The sequence below is a fragment of the Rhamphochromis sp. 'chilingali' genome (assembly GCF_963969265.1).
Source record: "Rhamphochromis sp. 'chilingali' genome assembly, chromosome: 7".
Taxonomy (NCBI): domain Eukaryota; kingdom Metazoa; phylum Chordata; class Actinopteri; order Cichliformes; family Cichlidae; genus Rhamphochromis; species Rhamphochromis sp. 'chilingali'.
This window is the reverse complement of record NC_137934.1, coordinates 5328799-5352460: the sequence shown is the minus strand read 5'-3', so window position 1 is coordinate 5352460 and position 23662 is coordinate 5328799. Positions and strand designations below refer to the sequence as shown.

The 23662-nt window shown below is 41.1% G+C and overlaps 1 protein-coding gene across 1 annotated transcript in view; it reads right to left on the bottom strand.

Moving 5' to 3' along the window:
• The window catches only part of tafa5a (TAFA chemokine like family member 5a), a 180062-nt gene extending 157641 nt beyond the window's left edge, over window positions 1–22421 (bottom strand). Inside the window, exon 1 of the mRNA XM_080887035.1 lies at window positions 22050–22421. Coding sequence (XP_080743161.1) covers window positions 22050–22161 — 112 coding nt within the window. The 5' untranslated portion in view covers window positions 22162–22421. The remainder of the gene's footprint in view (window positions 1–22049) is intronic.
• Window positions 22422–23662: the final 1241 nt, after the last annotated feature.

The following is a 23662-nucleotide window of genomic DNA, read 5'->3' as shown; positions in this document are numbered from 1 at the left end:
CCCACAGACCTCAGTGAGTGAGTATTGAAAGACCAGGTAGGTTTAGTTTGTTCAAACAATGAGGGTTAGTTTCTGGCAACAAATTTGCTAATTGTTTAATTTAAAACAAAACGTTTAAAACACGGAAAACATTTAAAGCTAAGTAATAATTTAAATGCACGAGTCAGACACACACAATATCAGTTTGCAAAGTTTGGCTAATCTTAGCAACACTAGTAGCAGTAGCCCTGGCTTCTTCTTGGTTACATCCACAACTTGCTGTGCATTATATGATTATAATCCACAGCAATCCATATAATCAATTTCATCTGGCTTCTGCTGTTTGGTTCCGGTTTAGTTTGACACAGAGGTATAAACTTTGGCCATATGTCTTTTCTTCAGTGGCCACAAAAAGGAGGGACTGTCAACCAATTTCCTGTTGGTAGGAGGATTGCAATGCTAACTAGCTAACGGTGGCAAACCGCACATTATATATGCTACGGTGTTGTTTAGTGTCTGTGTGTAAAAAACATTTTCAGAGTACAAGAATGTGTTGTCAGTTGCACAACAAGTATCAAATGTTCACAAACTGTTGTAGCTGCCGCGATATCTGTCATCATATGCAAATATTACACTACTTTGTCAAGGGTAATGTACTACACAAGCATGATGTAGCATACACAGTGTACGCCATGAATGTATACTACCTAAAGTATTCAAAATGAGATGCACAAATTCTCCCCTACTAGCTTGAAGGGCTTTTCAGAGGTGATGTGTCAACTTTATACCCGCCTCCCTTTTTTTGCCATTATTTTTTATGATGCAACCATTAAAAGGTTTTGGCACACACAGACACACACACCATTAATAGCACCATTAATATAGCAGCATTTAATGATCTTTGCCCAAGTGGGGATACAGGCTATGTTTTCTTTAAGCTAGCAAATAGCTAAGCTTTAATGCTTTGTCTTTCTTTTATATTGTGAAGCGCTCTGATCTTAACTTCACTCACATGAAATATAAAGCGTGTGCATATAATATATACACTCATCTTGCAGTATGCAAACCCATCACACACTAATGCCTTGACTGCTTCACCCTGGAGCCATCATTGCATTTCTGGCAGCACTGGTGGTCCCTTTCCACTTTCCTTTTACAACATCTAGGGCTATTCAATAAAGAAGCTTCGGGGAGCTCTGAGGAGCAGGACGGAAAAAATAGAGTGAGCATTCAATTCTGCCTGAATTATCCCAGGGTTTGTGTGCTCACCCTGATAAAAAAAAAAACAGAGAAGAAATCTATGGCTTATTTAAAGGCCACTGCGTTGTGCTCAAATCCGTCTCTCTCAAACAGGACCTAAATTTTGCATGCCCGTAAGGAAACAGCTTCTGCACTTTACAAGTAACATGGCACATTGTTAAGCGTGACACTACATGCTGGGATTTCTTGTTGAATTCGGAGGCCTATATGCTTGTACTACATCGGGAATGGGTGGCAGCCTGAATGTGACCATTGACGGAGTGCGTGTCCTCACACAAAGGTCGCGGCTTTCCGCTGAGAGCCCTCATTACTCCCAGTTTGTCAATAATGTGTCAGTTTAAACCCTTCTGAGTGCAAACTCTTAGCGTCAAGCAGACGATTTTTGGAGTATTAATGGACTTCAAGCGTGATATTCTGTTGTGGCGAGAAGGAGATTACAACTGCTGTGGGAGAAAGCCATTTGGCTCGTATTTTGCGAAAATCCTGTAAGCAGGGGGAAATTTGAGACAAAATTAAGGCACAATGGCTTCTAGAGATGACACAGCAGAGAAGGAGAGTAAGAAGGGAGGAAGGAGGGGGAGCGGGAGGAGACGGGATGAAACATTAAAATCAGATCTTTACAAGTAAAAGGGGAGCAAAAGGGAAAAAGAGCTTCCATCCTCACAGTTTACATTAAGTGGGGGAAAAACTGATGTATACCAGCAAACCTTGCATTTAATTAAGCAGGTCCCCTCAGCCTCTTTTTTTCTATTGGCGAGCCAGCATAATCATTTCATATATGCTGCGATATCATCTGCTTAATGTGCTATTTTACCATAAAGTTAAACCTGGGCGATAAATCTCGCTGTGCTCTCCATTAATAGATGCAGAGCCTCGCTGAATAATGTGTGCATTAGATTAGATGCACTACAGAAGTGAACCACCATGCAGTGAGAAATACTTCAAGTTAATCTCCCTTGGTGGTTCCCGAAGGATGAGAACTTAGTGCCCCTTCCCTTGGCTATAGGTGTAGTGTGGAGGAGGTGTGTGTGTGTATGTGTGTCTGCAAATGGGGAAAGGAGAAAGATTGAAAGATGGGCCGGAAGCCTGCATGTATATTCAAAGGCGTGTTTCCCTCGTAAGCTTCTGATAATTCATTTCAGTCGCACAATACATTCACACGCTCCGAGTTCACACCAGAAAACCTCAACAAAACCGCTTTCACGCACACACACTCCAGCCGGACATTCAGAATCGCATCACAATTCGTATTCATTCCGAGCACGGCGCAGGTTGAAATGCGGCTTTTCAAAGACATCAACACATTTTCTACTATATCTGCACAGTTAAGATTGGCCCCAGAGAACCCTTTGAATTTCTGACATTACATTCAGACCTCATTCTCTCCCCTTTCCTCCCTTAACATACTCCTGTTCCCTGATTTCCAGCATGCGTGAGGAGTGATTTGAGGTGACCTCGTTACAGAGGAGGACAATACAACAAAAGAACGGGGTTATGAAATCGAGGAATTCTATTTCCACCCTCCTGGCCATTCATCCCCCTGCAATAGTAGGAAGAGGATTCATTATTTGGTACCCTCTCTCCGCAATCTTGTGAATTTGCATACTCTATGTAGATGGTTGAACGTAGTGTATGTCGGGCTATGTGTGTGCGTCATTCTCCTTAACTGTACTTGTGGGCATGAAGATAAAAGGTAGGTGGGGTTAAATTTGGTGGGAGGTAAAGGTAAACCTGCAGGATATTAGTGTAATAACAAACAGTGTAAGCTAGTGTGCTTGTTTGTGTGAAAATGACAAAAATGAAGACAGACTAGAAAAGTGACAGTGAGTCTGATGGTGTGTATAATTAGGTCTAAGTATATAAATGTATCCATCTGTGCCCCAAGTTTCCCCTTGAGCCCTAAACACCTACTTAATAACCGAATCATTGACGCTCTGCATTCCTGTGAGCTGTCGCCATCACAAGGGCGGGTGAAGTTCCTCGTGAGGGTCAGCGGACGTTCAGCCCTCTGGTCAAACGCTTAAAGCTGAATCAACTAAAGTGCAGACGTAAAAGCAAATGTCAACCCAGAGGCCCACAGGCCAGCGTGAGTCGAGTCAACAGCACAAAAATGGGCAGAGAGAGAGAAAAAAGAGAGAAAAAGGAAGAAAACTGAGAGAGAAAGTGAGTTTTGAGACAAATTACCTGCAGGTTTATAATTAAAGCTACCGTGACGCACATTGTTTAGTTCTGACTCCAATGCATAAGATAACACAAAGCAACAAACATGTATCAGATCCATTAATTATCTCTTTCATTATCCATTAGGAATCTTTTGGACAATTAGTCAAATTTCATGTACTTTTTTTGACCCTGTGACAGACTGGTGACTTTTCTTTGGTGTACCCGTGCCTCTAGTACTATGACAGCTGGGATAGGCTCCATCCCATCTGTGATCATTAACTGGATAAGTGTAAGAATGGATGGATCTAGTTCTTGAAGCTTTGAAGTCAAAGGACAAAAACTATGGAAAAAGTATTAAAGATAAATAGCAATGAGAGAAAAGAGCACTTTAAGCAATTAAGGTTCTTACAAAAACTGCAATAAAAACAATTCAGAAGACACTTGCTGATTTTTGGATTTTGAGTATGGGTAATAAAATAAAATAACCATCATACATTTCTCATAATTGAAGCCAGATGCTCGCTTAATACAAATCTTTAAAGCTGCTTTAATTTAACTATTTAAGTAAAAAAAAAAAAACATTGTAATATAAAAGTAGCCACATTTTTGTAATGAAGTTGAAGAGAATTGTCATTAATCTTTCTCTTGGCTCAGATCATCAGTTGGCCAGCAGCTTTAGTTTTTGTCTTCAGTCTATCTCATTGCTTATATATGGTAAATGGCCTGTATTTGTATAGCGCTTTACTAGTCCCTAAGGACCCCAAAGCGCTTTACACAACCAGTCATCCACCCATTCAGACACTGGTGATGGCAAGCTACATTGGCAAGCTACATTGTAGCCACAGCCACCCTGGGGCGCACTGGCAGAGGCGAGGCTGCCGGACACTGGCCCTCTGACCACCACCAGTAGGCAACGGTGGTGGTCAGAGGGCCAGTGTCTTGCCCAAGGACACAACGACTGAGACTGTCCAAGCCGGGGCTCGAACCGGCAACCTTCCGATTACAAGGCGAACTCCCAACTCTTGAGCCACGATCACCCACTATATACAAGGGTCGCTGTGATAAGGCTGACTTCTTCTTTTTTTAAATTTGATTTCTAACACAGGTTAATGGGGCAGCTGAAGAGACCGATATATCACTAAGGATGCGATGGAGACCAAGTGCATAAAAGGGAGTGAATGATAATAGCAACGTAATTCTAAATTAATGCTGTTTGTTTTCATTTTCCCCAACTGGCCTAAAATGGTTTTTGTGTTGTACTATATTAAATATTGGCAGTGTTTCCCTTCAAAGAAAGATTAAAGTGTACATAGGGTCAAAACTGTCTAGATGGAGCCGAGGGGTGGAAGGGTTCGGGCTACTGTTAGCTGCTTTGACCAATAATTTTCTCTCTTTTTTTTCCCGGTTCAGTGGTCTCAGTATCTCGTCTCTGCTTTCCACAGATGATGTGGTTCTGTTGGTGTCATCGAGCCATGACCTCCAATTCACACTGGTGTGGTTTGCAGCCAAGTGTGAAGCACTTGAGATGAGAATTAGCACCTCCAAATCTGGGGCCATAATTCTCAATTGGCAAAAGGTGCCCACTTTGGGTCAGGAACAAATTGCTCCCCAAAGTGGAGAAGTTTAAGTGTCTTGGGGGTCTCATTCATAAGTGAGGAAAGAGTGGAGTGGGAGATTTACAGATGTCGGTTTATCAGTTTATCTCTGTCTCTATTCCTACCCTCACCTCTTCACCTCACTGTGCAATACCTTTTGTGCAATACTTTTGTAAATAGTCAACGGTGCAATAGACTCAATACTTGAAATGTGCAATTCACTTGTATTTTTATTTTTATTCCTATTTATTCTATTTATCCCCTTCGTATATTTTATTTATATTGTCTCTGTATTTATATATATGTGTGTGTGTATAACTCTGTAACTTCTGTCGGTGCTGTGCTTTTTTGGAAATCGAATTTCCCAGAGGAACCCACCCGAGGGATTAATAAAGTTCTATCTTATCTTATCTCTCTTATCTTACCTATAGTCCCGAGATGTGAGTAATGACCAAAAGAATGAGATTGTGGATACAAGTGGGAGAACTGACGTTTCCCCAACAGGTATCTGGGCTCCACATCAAAAGGAGTCAGGTGAGGTGGTTTGGGCATTTAACTACCATATTTCCTGAATTCCTCTTAAGTTGCATTTTTCAGGCATGTCCTAAAGTAGGGGTCTCCAACTCCAGGCCTCGAGGGCCGATGTCCCCCAGGTTTTAGATCTCACCCTGGGTCAATACACCTGAATCAAATGATTCGTTCATTACCAGGCCTCTGGAGAACTGCAAGACATGTTGAGGAGGTAATTTAGCCATTTGAATCAGCTGTGTTGGATCAAGGACACATCTAAAAACTGCAGGACACCGGCCCTTGAGGCCTGGAGTTGGGGACCCCTGTCCTAAAGGGAGAAAGACTGGAATCAAATCCAGGATGGGCTGGCTTAGGAAGGACTGGATATTCAACTTGTAAAAGGGGGAAACATGCATCAGTGCACTTGACAGAGATGTTTAATATGCACTTATGTCCCAATTAAAATCTATTAAAACAACTGCTGTGAAAATGAATTCCAAGTTATTACATACCCCTCTGATGCAAAAGTGTTGAAATATTCTGTTTACTTTTTATCAGATTCATCAAAGCAATAATATGATGCCTCCGTCTCACTGCACATAAAACAGCAACAGCTGATGGCTGGTGATGACATGCCGTGTCAACAGGAAATGGAAAGAGAGCCACCCCACCTCTTCTGTGCCTTGTGTCTCTCGCTTTGGTTTCCCTTGCTCTCAGACTCACGTGTCACTCCAGAAGCTGGGGAATTAGTTGGCGGTGGCGGAGGGGAGAGAGTGAATGCTACTACCGGCACCCATAAACTAGTTACATGTGCATGTTTGCGTATTGATATGCTGACAGTCTATGATCCAACAAAACATCTCCCTTCCCTCCCGCAGCCTCTGAACGCGAAGACGTACTTCAACATCGCCCAAGGATTTGTTAATTAGCTTGCCAACATCTGTCCTCTCTATGCAAGATGGGATTAGAATACAAAAAAAAAACCAGAACACCCGTCGTATGATCACCACCTTTCCGCAACAGCACCCATAACAACAGATGTCAACCACCCTCCACCCCCACCGCAATAGCTGAGAGGTAAGGAGAATTAAAAAAAGAAATGACTCATTTTTTTTATGTGATCCCTCTTTAATTGACGTTAGCATGTTGTTGAATAATACATGCCCTTCTTTGGTAGAGTGCTGCAAAGTGATAAATTGTGTATGTGTGTTTGGGTGTAGGTGGGTATGAATGGGGGTACAAGCTACTTTGATGTGAAACTCATATCCTGCATGTCGTCCAGGGGCCAAACGGAATTGATAAAGGGATAACTTTTGCTCTTACGGAATGATTATACTTATAATTAAGTTGTACGGGACAGATCCTACAGGAGATGAAGAGGAGGGTGAAATGGTGAGGAGTTCTCTCCATTCATTTTTTCTGTTGAAGCTTTGGGTACACAGAGCTCAATGTGGTCTCCCCAGACATTGACCAATGAAGTAATTACATTTATGTGAGTGTGTAGGATTGATTCATCAAACAACGCTTGCTACAGAAAGCTTCTGATTTAATTGGGGAGCGGATGACACATGCATCTTCCTGTGATAACAGATCATTTTTCATCAAAATGAAATCACCCCCCAGTATTATATATGGAATTCAGTACTGCCCTGAGTCAATGATAATTTGGAGTTGCAATTATTCATGATTTGAGAGGTGCAGGAGGTACAGTGCCATTTGTTACTTGGTGGACACAACACCAAGTAACAAATCTGTAGAAATATCTCATTATTGATTTTTCAGCTGTTAATACAAAATGTACATATGCTCGTAATGTATGTGCAAAACAGTTACTGAAAATTTTCCCCTGCAATATGTACACCATAACATGTGACTGACAGCTACATGATTGGAGGGGGAAGACTCAAAATCCCAAGCCAATGGCAGTGGTTGAGAATGCTTACTAGATCCTAAATAAATAATATCACAGTGCAAAAACACTATTTTAACTCATTCACTGCCATTGACGTCTATAGCCGTCAATTGCAGTGAATGAGTCAATGGGTTTAACTCATTCACTGCCAATGGCTGGCAGTGAATGAGTTAATTTATAGGTTAACATGCTGCTTAAATAATCATAGGAATATTCATAGTCAAGTCAAGTCAGGAAGTGTACTTCAAAAGTTAAACTGCTCAGTGCAGCATTTTGCAGCTGTAGCTGGTTATTTTATGCACACCAGCAGTTGAAGATTCATTTTCTTCTTCTTACATGCTGGCACTCTACATGGGGTAACTGTTCAGTACAAAAGGTATTAATTCAATAATTACCCAATTAAAAAAAACAACAACTAATTGATTCTAATTGATTGGTATCAGTATAGACCAAAATTGATGTAACACAGTAATAAGGAGGAAAAAATAAAGGAAAACTGATTTAAAGGTTGAAATTAATAAAAGTAGTTTGGTAACTTAATGCAAACTACCAACATTGTTATTACCAAACATAATAATTGATAATTACATGGTAATATAATTACATAAGATCATCACAATATTTTTTTTAGCTTTTTTATTTCGAAACCTTTACCCCAACATTAACAAGTTATAGTGCTATCTAACCCAAATACAATAAAGCAATGACAAATAATAATTCTGAACTTTGTAAAGGTCAAATCCTTAAAATCTAATGTAATTTCATGTTTTTAAATCACTTAATCCATTTTTGAAGTTGTTCAGTCAATAAATTGACAAATATTTTGAGTTTTAAGCTGATCGATATTGTTTTTTTATTATCTATAACAACGCTTTTCACAATCTCTTCATAGTTGTTGTGAGCAAATTTGAGATAAGTAAAAAGGTGAGATTAGTTTGGATAAGGAAAGGAGTACTTTGGGGGTCTTTACTGAGATATAACAGTGGAAACAAGACAGGAAAGCTGGGAGAGAGAGCAGAGGGTAGACATGCTGTAAATGGCTTTGGAGCAGATTTGAACTCGGGCCTCTGCCATAGCCTTGGGTCACTACACCGACATCAAGGCAAGGATTTCTGTCACTAAAACAATCTGTTAACTTTAACCGGTTTAAACAAAGTTACATATTTTACCTGCCCTTTAATATTCCCTGAACCTAACAACACAAAGCACATGAAGAATGGAGAGCTCAGCAATTACACCTTTTTACATTTATGTAGCAAAACTTTTCAAACAGTGAACAGTAAAATAGGAACTGAATTTTGCGGACGATTCAATGCAGACTGATAGTTTAGAAAGTAATTCATTCAGATTGTAAGATTTCAAATTTCTGCACCCATTTCAGCAGAATAAATGTAGATGATTTAAAGAACTTGGCTCCCGTTAAAGACACAGCTATGAATGGTTGAGCAAAAATCACATTCACACAGGGGCCATCTGGTCAGCAATGGCCCTGAAATTATGCAGATTGTATCTTTTTCATGACTGACAATGTTCTGTTTTTTGCCTAAGATTACATTAGATGTTTTCTTCAGCGTTAGTCCAATATCGTATTAAATTATCAGAGTCAAAACGTGTCATTTGTGCATTTGTACCATCTGAATGCGTTCCCAGATGATATCTTACACGAATAGAACCCAGGGAGGAGTTAACAGCGTGAAATAAAAAGAAACCATGACTTTTAACTGAATGCAGTAAGCTGGCTGCCTACAGTACACTGGTCATGTCACATACAGTGAAATGTTGCCCATAGGATCTCTGCACAGATGTTGTAATGAGCTCTTCAAACCTAAAGAGGCAGACATAACTCGCATGTTATGCTGTCGCTACGACAATGGAAGGGTTTATCACTGACAGTGGCTTGTGGGGAGAGTGTGTGCACTGAGGAGTGGGGTGGGTGGGTGGGGGTAACTGAGATAGCAAAAGTGCATGAGAGAAATAAAAAAAAATCTCCTCCAGCATCCCATGCATGCATAAAGAGGCATGCTTCAGCATGTCTAGGGGTAACAGCAGGAGTTAGACTGCCGCAGCTCAGTGAACACTTTCAGGCAACATTTTCTACTGTATCCCTTGCAGCAGTACTAACCTTCTGTCCCACCCCTCTGCCTCTCACACTCTTTTCTGAGTTTCCTCGCTTGCATCTCTGGCTCTCTAGCTCTGTCTTGCCCATCTCTCCCTCAGACTGTGTCATGAGGGTAAAGAGAAAAAAAAAGAAGACGGGGATCTCCTTTTACACGACAGGGCCCCAGAGGTGATGGCTGACAAAATAATCTAACTTGCACAAACCACAGCAGTGTATTTATTCATATTTCTAAAAAATAAAAAGACATCTCTGCAAGCAGCTAGTGCTGCATGAGTGTACTTCTAGACCAGATCATCAAAGTAGTATGGCTTTTGGAGTGTCTAGAGCACAATTTGGGGTCACAGAAGTGCAAGGCTCGCTAAAACGATCTGATATTAAGAGAAAATATATGAGGAAATTTATGCTTTAGCAATTTTTAGGAGACACCTGACACTTCCTTAGGTGGTTTAGTCTGAGTGAAACTGGCCAAACACAATATGCAAAGCAGTTGATACAAAAATGGCAGCCGTCAGCTTAGCATGCTCGTCATTGGGCACAAGACCTGGACAGCATAAGCAAACATGTATATGACAAGGTTTTTAGATAAGCAACTGGCTTAATTCAATGTAAATTTCGCCATGAAGTACTTGAGTAGTGGTGTAAAACTGTTTAGGCTTCTATTGCTTCCATCTTGATTGGTAATACTTACTTTGGTAATAATCAGAGCAAAAGAGAGAGATTCTGCCCATTTTTGAGCTCAGTGTTCAGGCAATGGCAATGTTCTGGAAGAAGTATATTGCAGAGGGACACACCTGTACAAGAGACAATTCTAGCTGGTGATGACTGGGGCCTAGGCTGTAAAGTGAGTACTCTAACTATACCATAAAATACCCATCAGTAGAGATGCCCCATCATTCTTCTGCTGTTCACACAACTGTTAAAAGGTAGAAAAATACATCTATCAAATTAACATCTTGCATTGAAATTTTGTTAAAGGTTCCAGGAAGCTTTAAGAGACTCACAAGAAGCTAAAACTGCAACAGCTACTTATTTCATCTGACTGCCTCGTCTCTTTCTAGGCAGAAACATCCTCTTGTGTTTTCTGTTTTACCTGCTGCTGTAATGTGGGGTCAGGATTATACACTGGTTTTTAAATCCTAACTAATGTAGACTCCATCATTCGCATTGCAAAAAGAAACTCCAGTGGGCAACTTTACTGAGTTTCCAAGCTCCAATGAAACTTGCTGCCTTCAGAATTTTATGTCACATCTCGAACATCTGTTGGATTAGAGAGTGGCGTTCTGACTGTAAATGAGTAACATCAAGCAAACAAGCACATTTATCACAGGAGAAATTTTTTTATATGTTACAGTTTAAAATAATAGCTGTACAGAGGATACAGCTATTTGGATGTTACCTTCTAATAACATCCTAACTAGAGAGACTTGTATCCCAGAGGACATGTGAAGCCATTTAGGAGCTGCCAAAAATCCAGTTCCACTAATGGCCGCTTCAGGCTGGCTCCAAAAGTGACTCAAAAACTCCAATGTCACAATGCCCAACTTCATGACAGAAATAAACATATTTACAGCCAACAAACAGGCCTTTATAGCTGATGTCTTACATCATGACAACTGTCGGGGGATTCATTTTTCACAACTTACCAGTTCAAATTACATTAAGATTGAAAGTTGGCCATTAGTAGGCTGGTAGCCCACCAGCGGGTGCCGTTATATTTTCCATTTAATGTAAAAAGAACGACAAGAAGAATGTGCTGCAGTTTTGTAAAGTGAAGAACTAGCGTTTTATTTACAACTTATGTCACACTAATTATCAGTTATCTTAGTTATCTGTGCAACGTACCCAAACAGTAGCAGTAATTTCTAACCAGGTTTGATAGCATTAGCTGACTGGTGTTAATTCTAGACTGCCATCTAAATGACAAAAGAATGGGAAACCAGTGGCTGATTGCACAGTGGCTATATTGAATAAATGGAAGAAAATGAATGGCTGAATGGCTGGATGTATGTATGGATGGATGGATGGATGGACAAACGGACTGATGGGAATAACTTGGGTAGCTGAGTAACTTTGTTGTAATAGAGGTGTCATGAATGCATAAATTAAATGAATAAACACCTGAAATCAGAACTTCTACTGGCTCAGTAAGTAGTGTAGCGCCATAGTGTACTGGGTTACATATTAGCTTGGCAAATAAAAGGTCACTGGTTCACTCTTTGCCAAATAAACCACTCCTCTTTGGGGCTGTGTCTGGAAAGGCATCTGGTGTAAAACTTTTCCAAATCAAATATATGGAGCTATGGAGTGTGTTTATACACCACTCTACATTTAATCACTAGTTATTATTCATCTCTGGCTCTCTTAAACAGCAACCAACCAACTGGTTGCAGCAGATGGCTGTCCCTACATGAGCCTGGTTCTGCTGGAAGTTTCTTCCTGTTAAAAGGGAGTTTTTCTGTCCCACTGTCACCAAATCGCTTGCTCATAGGAGGTCATATGATTGTTGGGGTTTTCATCTTTTTTCTCTGCGTTATTGTAAAGTCTTCACCTTAGAATATATAATGCGCCTTGAGACAATTGTTATTGGGATTTAGTGCTATTTAAATAAAATTGGAATTGAACCTGCTGTGGTGACTCCCTTGCAATACGGGAGCGGTTAAAAGTGGCTCCATTGGATCAGTTGTTAATGAGCTAAAATGATAACAGACATTCAGAATGTGGCAGTTCATATTGTTATTTGTGCTGAGGAGCATCCAGTTTAATATTCCTTCAGTAGACAAAGAGGGGTAATCTGGCAGCTTTTTGGTGGCATTTAATCAACTGCATAAAAGAAGAAAATGGAAATTGTTTTGACTGCAAAATAATTAGAGTAAATGTGTGCTATGACCCCCAAAAAGGACATGGAATGTAGAAATTCATTTTCATGGGTGACTTGGAGGTAAAAAACAAAACAAGAAAAACCAAAAAGGTTTTAGATCCATAAGTACATTTAGCTTTTTAACTGCATTGTTTTATTTATGTATTTGTCTATTCCATGATATGTTTGACTTATCTGGTTAGTAATACTTGCTGCTTCCGAGACTTCATATGTGCCTCAGGAAAGATTAAGGTTACCGCCTCGTAGGCACAGTGGTAGTTTTTCCATTAAAACAGGAAACCTTCCTCATCCACTGGGCTACACACGGTCTCAAATCAAATCTTTACTATATATTTCTTTTTCTCTCTGCAACAGCAGCTGCAGATCAGTTTGTTTCTGCATCCCAAAATGGTTGTTGGAGCAGCAACAAGCAACGCTGCAAGATAAATGAGGGCAAGCACAATGTAATTTCCATATCAATCATAGTGTCAGCAGCTTAGGTTGAGGAGAAGGAGAAAGGGAAAGAGGGAGGAATGGAACGATACAAGGAGAGGGAGAAAGGTAAAGGCTGAAAGTAAGAAAACAGATGCTTTTGTTGTTACATACATACTCCAGCTATTATTGAAATAAGCCATTTCAAACCAAGGGCCAAGTAATGCACCGTGGGGCACAGAGCGAAAACTCAGACCGACCGACTGACTGAGCCACCAGGTGTCTGACTGACAGACAATCCTTGAAACCATTTCAGAATCTCAACTGCCTCTCGCATGTGGGTGCCGACTGAGTGCAGCTGTCATTTAGATCATAAACGCCCCAAAGATTTATCTTCTAAAAACATTAACACTGAACTGTAGCCTTGATGTGGAGATGGTGTGGCTGACAAGCTGTGGGCATGAATGGAAGGAAAAGGAGGAAGAAAAGGACTAAGGGGAGGCCCTCAAGGCCCCATAACAAGTTCTCAAGAGTTGGGCTGGCGAAACTTTGCGCCGGTGTTATCTTGTTAAGCACGAGAGTCACTGAAGGACACCAGACAATTGATTGAACGGAGTTGACTTCAGCACAATTTCCTCTTCGTGGCGACATGCATCAACCAGGCCACGGGTCCCTATATTCTGCAGCTTAACTACCTCTCAGGCCTCCCACTGTGACAAATGGCTTCTGTCTCTTCTAATGTAATATTTGTTTCTACTTCTGAGAGCCTCTCGGCTACTCTGCGGCAAGTCTGTCTGCCGACTGCTTCATTGTGTTAGCTGACTTTATTCCCCAACCGGCTGTCAATTGGTGGACCGTCTGAGTGTTCTCGTCTGTCTGTCTTTTGTCTCATTGCTTGCGCGTCCTTCCCCCCCCCTCTCCCAAGCTCTTTCTACTGCTCCCCCGTCAACCCCTTGCTCTCTCTGTCTCATGCTCACCATTTCTCTGTCTCCCATGTGCGCTATGTCTATCTCGCTTCCTTCCCCTACTCTCTCATTCTCATTGCCTCCCTGCCATCCTGCTCCCTCTTTCCCTCTCTCTCTGAAATCTCCCTCCTCCCCCTATTCCTTTCTCCACTTTACCGCCATGTCTTTGCTCCAGATGCTAGCTGTCTCAGCTCCGTGGGCTGAGTCTCAGTGATGGGCCCCTGCAGGAATTCAAAGCACCATTCTGGCATTTTCTTCCAAGCAATTGCTTCTTGCAGTAATAAAGGGGAGTAGCTTTAGCATCTCTGTCTGAATGGGCTCACTAGCCCTAGGCAAAACAAGCACAAGTGCACATCCGCCAATCCTCTCGGGGCAGGAGCACATCGTGAGTCTCTGTCCGGATTTCGACCCAATTAAGCCATCTCACGCAATTTACAGAATTGGTTACAAAAAAACGTACCATTAATCACATTTTCTCTGTCAAAAGCTCAGAATGAGGCTCCGGAATAAGAAAATCCGCATTTTTATTGTCACTGGAGAGCTGGACGAGAAGTTCACATTTGCATACCATGTACAATTATTATACACAAACAACCCTTTTCTTTGAGCTGTGACCTGTTGAGCCCTGTAGTCATACACCACTCATAACATGATATGTAAATATTGCACATGTGGTTTTAATGGTAATTAAAGTCACATCGACAGCAAATTAATTCACGATGGGACACGGAGCATTTAAGGTGCAATTAGCCATGGAGGCGGCTACGGTGATACTTTGCCTAACTGCAAACAGCAAACACTTTGCAATTTGTTTTCACATTAAGTAAATGTCACAGCATATTAGCATGCCATTATGACATCTATGTTTTCTTTTTTTTCCCCCTTTACACAGCAGAGTCTGGTTACAAAGGTGCAGGTGATGGAACAGAGAAAAAAGGAGAGTCTGTTGAAGATGAAGCAAGGAGACAAGGAAGAAGCTTTGATGAAACTTTTACTGCATCTCTGTGTAAACAACTTCACAAACTGTTGTAGCTGCTAACTGTTCTGGGGCCATGAAAGCAGCTTTGGAGGAACAGGTTGTTCTTACAAGTCAGCATCATCTTTGTATTTTGCTTGGATATTCAGTCACTACATGTTTGCAGCACACAGTGTATGTGCATATTTTTTGTATTTTGTATACCTAAAATCAATATTATTAACCAGAAGCCCAGAAATACACATCAATAATACCGGAAATAGAAGTACTGGGAATGTAACTGAGTGTTTACCTTCATTTGTGAGTTTTATGTCTAAAAGGCTTAAATAGAGTATTTACCTAAAAGGCCAGCATTCATTAATTCAGTGACGGTGTGGAAGAGCAATGCATCTGTTACTTCTAAGCAGTTCTGTTTGTTATGTGTGTTTTGATGTAAATCAACTGATTTTTTTTTCAAGTTTTTAAGAAAACGTTGGTTTGATGTTTTCCTTTAACAGAACTGAGCCTCTTCATGCAAGTAAATCTATGAAGTTCTACTAACGCACAGTACTAGCTTGAGTTAAATGCTAACAGTGGTTTGGTAATAGTAACAATATCCATTTTCACACATGCACCAGAGTTCTAAACATTTCTATACAAGTATTTTAGTATAGCCAGGTGTGAGTTGCAGCCCTTCTCTTTACCTGGGTGTTACTTATCCCGAATTATCAGGTATTACCTCTTGTGTGTAGCACCCATCCAGTTTATGGCTACAGCTTGCTAACCAAGCTTTTTACTGTTTAATGATAGCCTACTAATTCATTTAAAGAACAACTTCCGACAATGCCCTAGCCTTATTCTCCCTACATTCTCTGAAATTCAAATGTGATGTTAAGTACAGCATCTTAATTTAGTATGTTAACATGCTAATATTTGCTCATTAGCATACAGCTGAAGCTAATGAAAACACTATGTACTTTGGTACTCTAAATACCTGCAAAGTTAGCAGGTATTTAGAGTACAAAGTTTGTCTTTCCAAAATTGTAATAAGAGCCCACCCTTAGCTGCTAAAATATTTTGTTGTAGACCAAAGGGGTCACCTAAAGTGGATGCAACCAACTGCTTGAGTATTAGACTCCTATTGCTCCCCATAAAGTCACAGTTGAACCTAAGTAATACGTATATAAAATGAGCTTTACAAACTAGCAAATAAGCTATTAAATTCTGATTTATTAACAAGAGTATTTATGAAGTGGTATCACAGTCCCAAATGTGCAAACCTTTTTAAAACTTACAGGATGATAGATTACCTTAGAGAGAGCCAAAAGTACTTACAGCACACCAAACAAAAACGTACTGATCATTTCCACACAGCAGATACCATCAATGAATTGACACAAGTGCTACACGTAAAACAGAACAAGGAAAAACAGAAAATACTGCCTGTGGCCATGCTGCCATATCCTTCCACACACTAAAAAAGTTTCCATATCCACTTAAAATTTTATACTCTAAGTTGCCAAAGCCTCAATATTAGTTCTTCGCCTTACTAAGCTCGACACTGCCGATAAGTAGTATGGTCATTACGTGATAACAGCAAACGCTCCTCCTCCCCTTCAAATGACACTCATCATGGTCTTTAAATTTTGCAAAGCTACCTTTTAAAAAGTTGCTCAAATATGCATGCGATCCCTGGCCCCATTTCCGGCGGTCCGTAATGTGGCTCTTTGCTTTCTCTGTGGAAAAACTCAACAAGTTGACTCTTTATGAATTTGCGTCCCCAGGCCATCTGCAAGCCTTTCTGCCGTTCCCTGACAGTGGCTGCTCTCTCTGCCTCCCTCCCTGCAGAGGAAGAAGCTCCAGGCTATGCTGAAAATAGGATAAGATATTAAAATAAGTGCGCGCGTTCACCTACAAGTTCTTGCGTCTTTTCTTTTTTTTCAGGTCAGTCAAGTCCTGTCTTCTCCGCTGGCAAACCAGCCTCGCAACAGCAACAGATTATGCGTGTGTGTGTGTGTGTGTGTGTGTGTGTGTGTGTGTGTGTGTGTGTGTGTGTGTGTGTGTGTGTGTGTGTGTGTGTGTGTGTGTGTGTGTGTGTGCACTTGAGCACATGTAAGCCTTGGCGAATCACCACAGATGCATGACCGTGTGTTTTGAGCTCTTTGGGCGATGGTTTGAAATGCCCCCAGGCCTGCAATTCTCAGTAAACCAGTAACAGTTAACAACCTATTGATACAGCTGCAGAAGTACAGCGACCCATAAACAAACAGGCAGGAAACACAGGATACCACGCTGAGCGACAGAGTGATGTGATGAGAATGGCTTTAAGCTTTCGAGCCTGACAGCAGGGGAATGCATGCACGTGTGTGTGTGTTTGTTTGTTTTTGTTTCTTTGTGTGTGTGTCTGACCTTTCAGCATTTTCTAAAGTCTGTATCTTTACAGGGTGGTCATGTATGTGCAAATAGGTGATTGATGTTCCTGAACGACCTTGATGACGTTTCGCTCGTTTGTGTGCCCCGGTGTAACCTGCGTGCCTGCTTTGATGTTACGTTCATTACTGTCTCTGCTTTTCAGGGCTCAGATCTGAGTGTGCATGTGCCTGTGCCAGAGGTGTATGTACCTGCACGCAACATTGTATCCAAGGGTGGAATGAATCAGCAGTTGCTACATGCCTAAAAATGAAGGCTGCTATAAGAAAAGAGTTGTGCGTGACCTCTCTTCCTTTCTTCGTCTCTATCACTTCCTCCTCCTCGTTCTCTTGCTTCCAGTTTCTCTACTTGTTACTCTGTCTTACCTCGCTCTCTGCTGTCTCTGCCTCTCTCAGTGTGTTTGCAGTTCAGACCCAGACCACAGCCGTGTTACATTCCTTAGCCATCCCAAGCTAAGATTAGCATACTGATTAGCTACCCTTGTGGGCTCTCTCATCCGCCTTCCCCCGAGCTCACATGCAGGGCTACAGTCTCATGAATACATAATTGCGCCGTTGGCAAACAAATGCACGGCTGAGAGCTTCCAGATGAGGGAGCTAGTGCACAGAATACAATATTGTTTGTTGCTGTTGTCGTTGTTGTTGGCTTCTTTGTAATGTAATCAAAAGGTACTGCAGCATTCTGGTGTGATTAATGTTTCCAGTACCGACACGTACATTCCAAATACTTCAGTTGTTGACTTGTTTTTATTTATCTCTCCCTCTTTTACTTTTTTCTCCTCTCCTCATGTTTGTCTTCTCCTTTCAGTTTTGGTTTTTTTTGCCACTTTCACCCTCTTGACCGTGGCTTCTATTTCACCCTCAGCAGGGTTTGTCTTTCCTTTACTGCTTTATATCTTTTGCCTTCATCCTTCCCCTTATACTCCCTTTTTTCCATCTCTTTCTTCTTGCCTCACTTGCTTTCCTTATCAAGGTATTAGAGGGGATATCAAGTCACCTGCTGCTCTCACCTTATTCGGTGCCTCTGCTTCTCTCTCTCTCTCTCTCTCTCTCTCTCTCTCTCTCTCTCTCTCCCTTTCTTCCCTCCACCCCGTGCCTCTCTCTGTTCTCTCTTCAATCTCTTCCTCTCACGAGGGCCTGGGAGAGGACAGCGTATCGTGTGAAGTTGGATGTTGATTCTAGGTGACAGGCACCATATGAGTCATAGCCATAAATCACAGAGCTCCACCACCACCACCCTTTTGGCTGTAAAACACAGCAACAATGCAAAGCAAAAGTGCCCTTTGCACAGATATTAGCCATACATTACCAACCATCACACAAATGCATTTTCTAAGATGTAACACATTTTGTAAACACTTGAGAATTTTCTTTCTTATTTTGGTATCTATCTCAATAGATAGATAGATAGATAGATAGATAGATAGATAGATAGATAGATAGATAGATAGATAGATAGATAGATAGATAGATAGATAGATAGATAGATAGATAGATAGATAGATAGATAGATAGATAGATAGATAGATAGATAGATAGATAGATAGATAGATAGATAGATAGATAGATAGATAGATATGAAACCAGTGCTGAACTTTAGCAAAAACACTTCCAGTTCTATACAGGTCCATGGAAAACATCCTTTAAACTTGATCTCTGTAAACACTTTCCTGATGAGTTTTTGGTTCAGTCACTCATTTTGGATCATACTGAATGAAAAGTTAGATCTGTTCTGTAAATCTTGGTCATGCTATGTTTCAAACTGAAGTATTATCTGCAGTATGAAACTGCACACTCTTTGGTCGATAGCCAGTGAGCGGTTTCACAGTCAGACCTGCCCTTACTCGTCACATCTGAAAGATGAGAGTTGGTTGATTTTTCTGCAACAAAGATGGTGAGGGTGGAAACGCTCCTCTCAAGGCATTAAATAATCAGACTTTGGAAATTGGTAGGTCCACCTACCAATTTATGGGCTCAGATTATGAACTGATCCCATAATCTCATCTGGAAAGGATTCACTGAGGTCATAAATGAAGAAAGCCAAAGTGACATTTTCTGATAAACTTCTATACAACTTGGCATCTTTTGCAACCAGAGGAGATGCCCCCTGCAGGCCATTAGAAAAACTGCAGACTCTAGAAACTTCAGCATTGGCTTCATTTTTCAGTTATGCTGATTCTGTATGCATGTGAGTAACATGGACATCAATTTCTAGTAAAACTTGAAATCCTTTACAAACTGTGGACAATTTTTGTAAGAATATATATGAATAACTACCATGTGTGTATGTGATTATTACCATTTATATACACAAACCAATGGTTAATCATGTTTTATTGGTTTCTTTCTTAATTTTGAGTAGAAGGCTGTAGTAAAGCTGCCATTTAAAAAAAAAATTAGACAATCAATCAATAGTAGAATATTAATCAGTAAATTGCTTGAAAACTGTCATTTTTCACACAAAATTGTCAAAGGTTTACGAGCTCCAGCTTCTAAAAACATGTCACCTGTCTTACATTAATGTATATTGATCTTGTAGTGAGAATGAATTGATCACTCTCACAAATATCATTATTGTCTTGAGATGCAGTCAATATGATAATGAATGCTTGGGTTGTAAAATAAACAACAATCAGAAGAGAAGAGAAGAGAAGAGAAGAGAAGAGAAGAGAAGAGAAGAGAAGAGAAGAGAAGAGAAGAGAAGAGAAGAGAAGAGAAGAGAAGAGAAGAGAAGAGTCTGCTGAGAAAGCAGAGACTTCAGACAGAATAGCATAGAGGACATGCATTGGTCAGCTCAGCCCAGAGATCCACTGGTTTGAAAGATCTGGTTAAAAAGAGGAAATGAATAAAAGAACAAGTGCTACAAAGAGTGGGGGGAAAACAACATAAAAATTTCAAGCAGAAGAAAGTTAAGCACAAAACAGCGACAAAGATAGACAAAAATGTAAAAAAGAAAAAGAAAAAAAAACCTCAAACAAACCCAGTGTGACCGGGACATCGGAGGACACATGAACAAAGTAGAGGGTAAGAAAAAATACAAAAAGTATAAAACAGAAATACTGCACTGTCGAGGAAGGTCAGAGTAAAAGGAAACCCACAAGAAGAAAGGCAAAGCTAACAGTGAAAGGGAGTTGTGCGATCTACAGAGCTGCAAGTTCAAATGTTTGGAAATTAACAACGAAAAAAAATGAAACGAGGAGCGAGAAGGGAGGAAATTACACAAAGTCGGCCCCGGCACTAGAGTTTAATAGACCAATAATGGTGGTAACAAAAATGAAATATACCCATAAGGCGGACTGTTGGACAAAAGGTACCAAATAACACAGTTTGAGCAGCGTGGAGTAAAGAGGTCATAAAAGAGGAAATCCAGGAATGATTATCACTCAGATTATTAAGTCTCTGAAGGCTCGCGGTGTTACTGGGTAAAAAGGTCGAGGTCCTTGCAAAAGGAAAAAGCAAGACTGCTGACTGAAACAAACATCCAAGTGTCGTGATTGGACACAAACGGAAGATCAATGGCACATGGCCGAAGGCACCATAAAAGAATAAAAAGCCCCCCTCCAGAAGCTTTGGCTCTTATAAACTAAGCCTGTCATTGATTAACCTGAGGTCTGTGTGATTACAAAGCAAACTCAATCTTGTGTCCTTTGTAGAGAAGGAAAAAAAGGTAAAAAGGAAATGAACGAGCTGAGGTCGGTTCACATCGCTGTAAGGAAAACTCAGTACGATCACAGTACGAATCTGTTACAGCACCAGCATAGCTAATGCACTGGAGGACAGGGTGATTACATTAACCATTAGCTCAGCTGCTAATGAAATAACTTTTCCCTTTCCTCTTTTTTTCCATGAGCTTATCATGGCTATTGCACATAGCCTCCTTTTTTTTGTTCACACATAGCAGACTGAAGCTCTGTGTGCCAGCTGGATTTCTCCTCATAAGTGAGTCAGAGGCGGTTTGAGCGAGAGAAGGAAAGCAAGACGGAGAGAAGGTGTGAGGGTGCCAGGGAACAAGAAATGAAAAGACACCCATGGCCAGAGAAGTAGCCCAAAAGAGAGAGAGAGAGAGGAGCAAATTGCGTGTGTGTGTGTGTGTGTGTGTGTGTGTGTGTGTGTGTGTGTGTGTGTGTGTGTGTGTGTGTGTGTGTGTGTGTGCTTGTACTTGCATACATTTGCCTAATAAGGTTATCCTCAGGCACTCTTGAATTACTGCCTGGAGTACTATTTGTCCAACTAAAAAGGGTTTATTCATAAATTTAAAATAATAATAATAAGATTTGTACCTTTTAACATTATGTGAATTTGTTATGTATATCTTCTGGATTCTGTGTTTCAGAGATGACAGATGCATGACAGCCTGACCTCACTCAGTCAGTCTGAGAAGCTTTAAGAGATAGATGGGTGCGTGTGTGTGTGTGTGTTGAAGAGACAGATAGAATAAGAATTAACGGGAGTCACATGAGACTTAATTAGGCCTGTGGCGCACTCCTATTCCAAGCCAAAGAAAGTAGTTTCACAAGACAATGAGACACATTCCCCTGTTTTTTTATGAGAGAGGATTTGTGTGTGTGGTGGTGAGGGGCTTCTCTTGATTCTGCCTGTCTGCATACACAGGAGCAGGAAGGGGCTTTAAAGTGAGTATGTGCACGCGCAGCTGTGATCCCCGTGCGTGTTTTTCAATAGGGGGAAAAAAGAAGAATATGACACGTCGACAACTACTGAGATCAATACGCTAAGAGCGATTGCCAATACCACTCACATAATTTTGTTGTCAAAGCCTTCCCACATGGCACGGTCACCCACTGTGGGTGTGTGTGTGGTCAAAATAGAGAGCGTGTGACAGACAGAGAGAGGAGAGGAAAGCGGCAGGACTTACCGCAATAGAGAAGCAGCAGCGCTGTCAGGAGCAGCACAGCCCAGAAACTTGACGACATTCTCGGCCAGCGACTGGCATCTTTGCGTCTTCCCAACCTTGACACTGAAGCCATTGAAGAAAACAGCTAGAGCACTTCCTTCGTTATGGAGACAAGTTTTAAAAAAGGAAGAAGAAATAAAGAAAAAATAAAGAAGAAAAAAAGCGCTGACAGTAAATTCACAATCCAACTCGGTCTCTCACAGTGATCATATCTCCGCGTGTAATCCCACAAAAAGACATGTCAAGCTCGAGTAACTGATTAGGGGGTGGAAAAAACAAAAGAAAACAAAAGAAAAAAAAGAACTAATAACAAAAGGAAAAAAAAGCAGTGATTTGCTCCACGGGGCGCAACAGAAAAGGTCACATCTTCCACAGAAAGCCCAGTTGGGGAAACAACGCAGCAGGTTTTAGATTCGCTCGGAAACAGAACTTGGTCCCTTTTTAGTTGTTCCAAGGTGTTTTAGCCTCAATTTCCGCCCCGTTTCAGTCAGGGTAAGCGGGGAGATTGCGCTGAGTTACTGCTAAAGTGTTCAATCATCTGTACCGCAGCGTCGTAAAAGCTCCTTTCACCTGTGGTAGGTTTCCCCGATTCTCTTCAGTCTCAGCAGCCCCGACACTGTAGCTCATAGACTGTGTTTAAAATATATATATATGTAATTAAACAGGCTCTTATAAAATCCAGCGAACAAACGCCTGCCTGGATGAAAGAGGGTTGGTCATAAAAGAGAAAGAGAGATTGGGCGGGGGGGGGGGGGGGGTCCTTCAAGCTCTCGGTTTGGGCACAGAGTGGATGAAGATCACAGCATGCTTACAGAAGGAACCGAAGGATGGAGAGTGGAGGGGGTGGAGGCAGACGGAGAGGGAAAAAGTGCGCACTGTGCGACTCCAAGTGTTTTTGCCTAAAGTGAAACATCCACATAATCGATATTACATCAGGCAATAAGCCACTTGAGGTCGCGTCTTTTGCTGTTACGCCAAAGCAATCGCTTTGCGTCGTTAAATCGGCGTGAATTACAGCTTACAGTGTATCGATTTCACATACCCCGCTTTGATTTTTACCAATCAATCACGTCTGAAAACGTGAGATCGTCCCGCGAACGGTCGATATTTGTTCTGGAGCAAATGTGGGATTTGAACTATTTTGCAGTGACATCAAGATGAGTTTGTCCCATTTCAGCAATATATCGACACACAGGGGCGATACTAACAAAGTGATGATGTGGGGGTGTGAGGAGGAGGTGGGGGGGTCCGATATTTTTCTGCTTGTGCTGCTGTTTATGTGCTTCTCTGTGGTGGGGATTTTCCATACACATCATACAGTCATTATTAGTTAGAGGTCTCAGTGCATGCACAGCCTTTTTTTTAATCTTCTCAAAACGTCACTGAGCGTCTCTGGAAGAGCACAAGCTTCAGTTTGAAATAAATGGGTTTTATTGCCAGCATTGAGCATGGTGACGTTATCAGCTCATCGAACCATCTTAACCACAGTAACAGCGCCTCCTTTTTTTTCCTTGCCACACTGGTGTACTCCCATTAATACAATTATTTTTAAAAGTGGGGCGATGTTGTGTAAT